Below are 9,104 nucleotides of genomic sequence, written 5' to 3' on the forward strand. Positions count from 1 at the left end.
AATTTATGGTAGGTTAAAGCTACAGTGTGTAACTTTTAGCAACATCTAGCGGTCAGACTGCAGCAACATGAACATCTCCCCCCCAACAGTACGGCGAGCGTTACAGGACAAAATGTCTTCCACGACGTCCGCATCACCTACCTTCTCAAGTGATGAGGTTTGTTTACATAGATAATTTTACAGATAGTATTTCATTAGTCTGTGTAGGGTATAGATTTCATGTAGACTTAAGATAATAAATATACCCGTTATTTTTTCTACATCGTTGTGACGTTTTGGCGATCTCGTAATCGCTGGTTTGTTGGCTCTGCGCTGCCGTAGCGCAAAGATGTCTGCCTCCATGGCTGCGAGACCCGCTCCTATGTAATTATAAATAACGAATTCTAAGGCAACGCAAATATTAAGGTTAAGAGGCTGAGCTCGTAGATGATGATAAATAACATAGTTATGTATAATATATTACATTTCTGACTGTATATCCCTGTAATTATTACACACTGTAGCTTTAAATAGCTCCCATTTACTGATGTCTAATTGACATCTACTGATGTAAAATAGCTACCAATCGATTTCTTAGCAGCTGGCAAACAAAGAGGCAATTTCATTTATCAACAAGCTAATTAGGTAGGTAAACATATGGATACTTACTTAAATGACAATCTGTATCCTTTGGTTGATATTAGATTAGTTCAGCTAGCTGTTTTTTAGTGGAATGATTTTGATTCATTAGCTCCAAACGAATCTCTTCAAATAAATAAAAAGTATTTTAAACTGTGTTATGCCAAAGGGACAATTTGAGGTTTAATACTTGCAATAAAGAGTTTGTTAGTTAGTGGCGAGAGGTATGGCATTAGTTTATAAGCTCAATTTATGAAACCATCCAAGCTAATCAAAAACCTGCTATTTATTCACCAATTTGATTACAATGGCTTAGTAAATCACAAATCAATATTACATCACTAATCTACATATATTGAAAATATGCTAACCTAAATTAGATACTATAATTTTGCAACTTTAGCTGGCTATTCTATGTTGGATTTTTACTAACTTTGGTCACAGATCCATTGGTCTGAAGCAGGTCATTCTCAAAAATCTAGTTGATCAGAGCCCTTAGATAGTTAAATCAACAACATTGGACAAAAGCATTTCCCATGTCACCTGAAAAATCCCTACTTTGCATCAAACTGAATCCATAAACATCTGCTATATTGGATCCTTCTTCCAATCACAGCTGGGAAGGTTAAAGCTCACATAAATCCAGAATTAATCATGCAGAGATCCAAAAACTCCATAGGGTCCATGCTCCTCTCTCTCTGTATCGTGCCATCTTTGTATGTATTCAGCAAATAGCCAAACAAAAAAACAGTTTCAGCAATTTCCTATAGCTGCGTGGTGACAGAGTCCTCTATGACATCACAGCTGTCCTCTAAGACATCGTCGCACGGCCCTACCCACCCTCCCATCATCATCATCCCCCCTCCACCTCCTCGATCAATGCCACCTTCTCCTGCTCCTTCTATGCCTTCCACCTGGAAAACGTCCTCACTGGAGTCCAGGAGTCTTGAGCTGGACTCAGACATGTTGGAAGCACAGTGCAGGGATTGGCAAGGGCATGGGGGCGGTAGGGGCAGCGTTAGAAGGGAGTCCCGCCCATTGGTTCTGAGCGGTGAGTATGATGTACTGTCCGCTGAGCGACCCACCTCATTCAGGTGAGAATCGCTTCTTGTAACATCGCTGAGTCCAAAGTCGGAATGAGTGTGGCTCCCGAGGGGACGGAGAAGACCATCAGAAATTGTGTATGAAGGCGGAGACTGGAGAGGGAGTGGTGTTGGTGGAGCTTTGCGTTTGGAACGGGAAAACAAGTATGAGAGGCGTTTAAAAGAGTCTGTCTTTGCACTCGGACCTGAGAGGCGCTGCAGGCGGCTTCTTGTGCGAGCAAGTGATGACGTTAACGTTGAGGAAAAGGATGAAGACGGCGAGGGGAGAGCATTGGTGGAGGTCTGTGGCATCATAGCTGTCTTTAGCCCATTGCTCTTTGGTTTCCCATCTTCTTCCTCCTCTTCTCCCCATCCCACTTTGTCCTCTAGACTCCCCTCCTCTTCTTTGTCTATCTGTGTCAACCCTGAAATGGAGCGCACCAGCGCAGACACACCAAGCGTCGGTGCTGGCCTCACGTCGTCCTCCACTGGGTTGGAGAAGGTGACACTTTTAGTCTTCTGGACTCCAACTCCTGCTGCGGTACAGTCACCTGGCTCACTATCATCCTCTGATACCATCGCACCATCGTCTCTTGTCGTCTCACTGGAGGAAGAGTAATGCCGCCGGGGAGGACGTCGGTTGCCGAGGAGATCCAGCACTTCGTAGCGGAAACTGGAGATATCCTGCTTCAATTCCTGCAAAGAGAGTGCACAAATTGGTTGATGATACATTGTTTAAAATGTTAAACACCATTTTTTTTTTTTTTTTGATGAGCCAATTTAAAGCTTGTAATGAAAGAAAAAAACAGGGGAGAAGAAGGTCAGGAGGCTAAGTGTTAGGAGCTGATCATAGCCTAAAAGAGGGATTAATAAACCACATGTACATCAGCACAGGATGAAGAGGAGAAAAAGTGCTTCAGCAATAAAAAGAGAAAAAACTCAATCTCCTAGAGTACCAAGCTATGTTTGGGTATTATAAATATCATTGCACAAAAACAGACAACATTGTGATAATTTATTAAAGAACAATGAACCCAAATTGCAAGAGCTGCATCTGAAAAACCATAGTACATACTATAAATATATGAATCACTAATTTAAAACAAACCTTTAAAGTATTGGTTTGATATATGTTGATGTGAGAATTTTCTATTGCAATGACTCGATTTTTCCCTAGATTTGCTGTTGATGAATGAGTTTGTGCCATGTGATGATGGCCTTGTGTTTTAATCTACAAAGCGGTTTTAGAAGAGATCAGTATTGAATCTTTTGCTGCAAAGAGCCTGGTTCCTGTGTCTGCAAAACAAGCCCATATCATAACGCTCCACCATTGTGTTTGGTCGGCAATATTTTTGCTGCTTTGCTTGCGTCCTCAAAACATCAGAAGGATTTCAGTCCAGTTGTGTTCAGTCTTTTTAAAATTTTCAAGCTTTGTGCTTTCTTCTGGTTTTAAATTACAGAGATGACTTTAACCAGCCCTTTTTTATTTTGGGTCTTCATGCTGTCGTTACTGTATAATTTGTGTCACATAGGAAACTGAGGATTTCAGTTTAGACATTCATATAGAAAAGACGATCTGGTTTCAGTTTAACTTAGAGTCTTCGAAGGTTTAGTTTATATTTACAGAAATGCAACAAACATTTCATACATGCTCTTTAGGAATATAACAGCCCACAAAACCCATTTCAGTACATATTTGGGTTTTTAAAGTACTAAACGTGCTGAGTATGCTCTAATCTAGACATTGGATTGTTGTTTTTTTTTGTTGTTGGGGGGGCTCAGCAATAATTAGGATATGTAAAAAAAACACTTATTTTCAATTTAGTGTGATGTAAAACTTAAAAAAAGCTGAAAGCATAGACCTACATTGAAGGTATAGAACTACATTAAAGATATGCAGAACCCTGTACCCACTCCGAGAGGGAACTACTACTAAATGCATGCACGAGCGTGCACGAGCCCATTTCTCCTTGTGCACGCTCAGTTCAAAAGTTGATGTTTGCATCACTCAAACAAGCTTACTATCCAAAAGAAGATTTGCAATTTTTCCACTCTGTCAGACTCAGCACCGTTAAGTGAAAATGGGGACGAGCACGTAGGACGGCCTTACCTAAACATATCACCAGAATGATTGACAATTAGGAGGACCAAGACCACTTATTTTGATCATCCACCCAGGAAAAAAAGAACATTCTTCACTATACCTTTAAGTGGAAATTAGGTTTGGGCTTCTTCAAATAACAAAACAGGAATCTAAGGAGGCATAGCACATGCCTGAATAGATACAATTAAAATATTAAGCAATAAAAACTTGAGAATGGTCAATATTAATATATAAAATATATAGAAAACACTGTGCCCATATTTGGCAATTAAATGTTAAATTTTAGATTTTTTTTTTACATTTTTACAAATTTGCGTCCAAGCTTATCCTAAATGTATAAACAGGAAGCTATAAAAAAATCTTTGGTTTGGTTCACTTTTCTTTCTCAACTGCATCGACATAGGTAACCTTAATGTTCCTAAATAGTAGCGCTCATTCATAGCTAGGAGTTATCTATGTTTTATTTTGGCATCATGTTCTAAAGTTGTACAACAAAATGATGTATTTAGCACTTTATTCTGCACACTCTGTTTAGATATAAAAGAATGCTGTATTAATTCGATACACTTGCTCATCAAACCAAGAAGGCTTTACATGAGGATACCACTAATACTCTCACTGTTTAATTTATGTCTCACTATTTTCTTTAGAAAAACTGATACTTATAGTCGTTAAAACACTACAGATGTAAAATATCAGGTAACAGCTACTTCATAGTTCAAGAGTAACAGATAAACATTGTCTAACATTGTGTAATTTCTCTGAGAACATCTTATTTACACAGTAAGACACACAAACTCTATAGTCTCAGTCTGTTTTGGACCAACAGACGTGTGTGTGCTTGAACATGTAGGTAACACACTCCAGGAGAGAAAAGAAACTCAGTTCAATGTACATGTGATGTTGCGTTTGTGCTGAAAAGCCCAAAGCAACTTTCTACTTCAAAGCAGCTTAGGGCTGGCTTCCAACGGCATCATGGGAAATCTACTGAGGAGGTAGAAATGCTCCAAAAAGAGACTCAACAGAAGATTTTTGACAGGAAAAATCTTTAAAAAAAACATGGACATCTAGCTTTTACAGAAAGTCCTATCGTACATTTTCAAATAAAAGGAGGCCTTGTCATTTATGGTATTTCAATAAAACGTCCACTGTTTATTGATTAATTTTCTCCGCAGCAGCATTTAATGCTAACATTCGTTTCCTCAGACTCACCTTAAAGTTTTCCTCTGTCAGCCCCTCATCTGTTTTGGCGCTCCGTATCATGGCCGCCACATATCTCTTCACCAGGTTTCGAATCACTTCCTATTGACAAAAGTTTGATAGATTACTACAATAAGCTGTGCTTTTAGTTTTATGCATATACAATACAATGGTACCAAACACACATCCACACCTTAAATTTACTTCTATCTTCCTAATTTGACTCACATTGTTCTCTAACAAAGCACTGTGACTTCTAGAGACATTTTGGTTGTGATATAAATTGATGGATGGATGAATGGTTGGATGGATGGATGGATGGATGGATGGTTGTATGGATGGATGGATGGATGGACATTTTCTAACTTTTGGGACAATGTCGTCTGATAAAGAGTACATTTATATACATGTTTAAGCCAGAATGATTTGGCATTTAAATATGACTTCCTCACAACTTTAAAGACAATGAAAATGAATAAATGATTGTTTGAAGTTAACAGTCTATCACTGTCTCAGTTATATGCAAAAAGACATTCAACAGCTCATCTATTTAAGGTTCTTGATATTTAAAATGTCATCAACACTAAATACCAGAACACTTCTTTAACTGCTCTTGTCTCATTAACTAATCAGCCAGAGATGTGGGTCAGTCTCATTGATTTACCAACCATAGAATAAAAACAAAAACTCACAAGCATTTGGTGCTGAGTGGGTGGTGATTCAAAACCTGATACACACACTAACACACAGGCAACGGCCCACAGTCAACACTTGTGAGTGCCAAAACAGGACGGTCTGGCATGCTGTCACTCAGCACCTCTGCCAAAAGCATACCACACACTCTGCTAATGTGCAGCACACATTCCCACAACAAGCCTTTTAAAAGCATGGGTGGATATCAAAGGAACAATCAGCAGTGCCAAATACAAAGTACTGGCTCCTCATTACAGACACTCCTGCTTCGGAAGATTTGTTGCACAGTTACTTGACAAAAAATGCCTAAAACTGAACATAGAAATGACAGATTCAGCTGCCAGAAATAACACACAGTGTTCTCTTATCAACACAAGAGCTCAACTCTGCAAAAACTGCTCCCTCTGAGCTGATTAAACATTAAAGCTAATCAATTATCTCATGCTGGTGCAACTTTTAATATTCCTAAAAATGTGAAGAAAAAGCTGTGGCAAAATTTTGGAATTTTACAGAATAATGTTGTTTGTGTGAATTAACAAAATATTTTAAGAATAAATATAAACTGCATGAGTTTAAGTAGATGGATGGATGATTATATTCCAGGTATTTAGTTGGGGAAGCAACAGAGAAAGAACATCCATTGGAGCCCTCTAGCGGTATGGTTAAGAAATTATCCAGTTGTTATCAACTCTACTTTGTCCTGTGCACAGATCATCGTGTTCATAATGATCATGTTATTGCAAGAATGTTTTCCTTGGATTTCTGTCCTATCCTGCATTACAATAAAGGTTTACTCTATATGATAAATTTTTTCACTAAGTGGGAAAAAATACAAAATAAATGACTTCTTTAAAAGGGCTTGAACATAAAGGGAATGAAAAAAAAAACAAAACAATCCAAATGGTTAAACCCCCAACATCTACCAATCTGTGTGAAGGAAGTGAAAAAAAAACACATAAATAAAAACCCAATTGTATTTGGAGCTTATTAAACAATATACTTTTTGAATGGAATTCAGCTGCACTAAACAACTTTTGATTCGAGCACAAAATTAACGCTTTTTTAAGATATAGGATGGGTTATATCCGCAAAAGCCGATTTTAACTCCCTCATTCTGTATTCATGAGCACATTTGAACAGAAACACTAGTACACACGTACAGTGAAGTGAGAAGCAAGATGAGGTCATAAGAACCAAACTTTTTTGTTAAAGTTCTATTTTGAATGCAGCTACTTTATAAACAGTTTTTGCTAACATTTGTTAAATGTTTAATGATTTAATCTGTTTGAAATAAATAACTAGAGTAAAAAAAAGGAGTAATATTCCATTAAAAGGGACAATCTTAATGATTTGGTGCATAAAGTATACCTGAAGCTAAAGACATGATATTAAATTAAACAGTGTCACGTTTTTCTTCCATCAACCCACTTCTTACCAGCTGACTGGTTTACAATGCTTTCATTTTAAGTGCAATCCCAACATGTGGTCACCTGAAGAGTAATTAATTTAGTGTCAGTCTTCTCTTTCTCCCCAAACAAAAGGCAATTACCTCAGTTGGAGAAGCCTAATCCTGTTAACTAATTGTGTTTACTTTCACTTAGACCGTAAAACAGAGATTATGGTCCTTCAAAATGTATTTATCGCTAAAAAAACAGTAAAAAAAAAGAGTTTCTGCACCACTGAGGCAAAGAAAGTAAAGTGAAGGAAGCTGTGGTGAAGACAAACGAAAATGATCCCCTTTGTTTCATTTCTAAAGCTCCTGAAAACAGACCTGACTACAGTGTCAGAGTGAATCAAAATGCTGCTAAAGTCTGATAATGTCTGCATGACTCTGATTTTTTTTTTGCTTTAAGTGTCAGCATTAATAGACACTTTAATGCTTGAGGATACAAATCGTCTTGTTAAAGCTATAGTTCTGTGTCTGTCTGGTTTAGTCGTAACAAGTTAGACTCTAGGCTTCAGTAGAAAAGCAAAAAAAGCCACAAGGCAGCATCTGACTTACTATTAAAAACTAGTACTCAGTGGTGGGCTTTGAGGGCCTTCAAGGCCTGCTGGCCTAAACGCAATCAGACTAACCTACATTCAAAACCTAAACTTTAATTTTCTTCTTTACAACTGTATTAATTTATTCCAAACAATCCATTCTCTTAATTTTGTAGCACTCGTCTTGGCTTCTATTAGATTTATGTGTTTGCTACATGTTTTGTCCAATCCGATTTTAGCCTGTGTGCGTTGCTATGTCAATGAAATCTACCAGGGCCTTCAGATTCAGCAGTGCAGGCTGATCTTACACCTTAACAATATTCGTGAGGAACGTTTTCTTCCACTCATACATTTAAATTTTTCTGTCTTCTGATTGGTCAGTTAGAGCAAATAGGTTACAGCCAAGTTAAGCAATTCACTTTTGTTAAAGGTTTTTTTGGGCTGAATGGCTGATACTAAATGGAGATACTAAGACTTTCTTCACAAAGACAGAAAGATGGATTTTGTTTATAAATAATCAGCATTTCTGGTGAGTGACATATTTTATTTTCATGCTTTATGTGTATATTATCTCGTATTTAGATGCATATTGAATCTGAACGGCTACTGATGATATAAATGTTGCAGAGTTTCACAGGATAAGAAATAGATTAAATTGAGAGGGTGGTCCTTATGCACCCCCTGCCACTACATTGTAATTAAGATTTATTCCAGGAAACGTGTTTTGATACTTAATGAATTCCGGTTAAATCTTCCTGGTTGACAAGCTAAAAATATCTTTCATGTATCTTACGCTATACAGCTACAGTATATTTATAAAAAAACATTTTTTAGGACAAATTGTTTTGAAAGCTAGTGTGTATATTGTTCAAAAGTAAATAGCTTTAAAGCCTGAACCTGCTGACTGTTTTTAAAGAATAAATTATATTTTTTAATTTAATTAACTTTGAGATTTGCTTATGCTGAGCTGGCATAAGCAAATCTCAAAATTAGTAGTTTTAAACACCAGAGACTGGCAGTCCACGAACAAGAGCCTCTGTTGCAAATTGTTCCAAAGACACTGTAAGGTGCTCGCTGCTCTTTAAAGGGTTATGGGTAAAATGAAGGTAAAATGAAAAAAAAAATAATATATGATGATATTTATTATTTATATATATATATAATATATAAAAAATCATAAAAAAAATCCAGTGGGAATTACCTAATACGTCATAACATTGTCGATTGAGTGGCTGATTTGATAACATCAGTTACAATTGGAAGGGGGGCTATGACAGAGGTAGTCAAGGCAGTTTTAATGTGCTGAAGAAGGTTTCATCATATATCTATTAATCTGCTGATGGATGGATGGATGGATGGATGGATGGATGGATGGATGGATGGATGGATGGATGGATGGATGGATGGATGGATGGATGGATGGA

General features: G+C 37.3%; 1 protein-coding gene across 1 annotated transcript in view; it reads right to left on the reverse strand.

Moving 5' to 3' along the window:
* Nucleotides 1–473: 473 nt before the first annotated feature.
* trpc5 (transient receptor potential cation channel, subfamily C, member 5) overlaps nucleotides 474–9,104 on the reverse strand; it is a 160,435-nt gene continuing 151,804 nt past the window's right edge. Inside the window, exons 17-18 of the mRNA XM_015382161.1 lie at nucleotides 5,017–5,106; nucleotides 474–2,396 (exon numbers count right to left, since the gene is read on the reverse strand). Coding sequence (XP_015237647.1) covers nucleotides 1,383–2,396; nucleotides 5,017–5,106 — 1,104 coding nt within the window. The 3' untranslated portion in view covers nucleotides 474–1,382. The remainder of the gene's footprint in view (nucleotides 2,397–5,016; nucleotides 5,107–9,104) is intronic.

This window comes from Cyprinodon variegatus, unplaced genomic scaffold (genome assembly GCF_000732505.1).
Source record: "Cyprinodon variegatus isolate N-32 unplaced genomic scaffold, C_variegatus-1.0 Scaffold251, whole genome shotgun sequence".
Taxonomy (NCBI): Eukaryota; Metazoa; Chordata; class Actinopteri; order Cyprinodontiformes; family Cyprinodontidae; genus Cyprinodon; species Cyprinodon variegatus.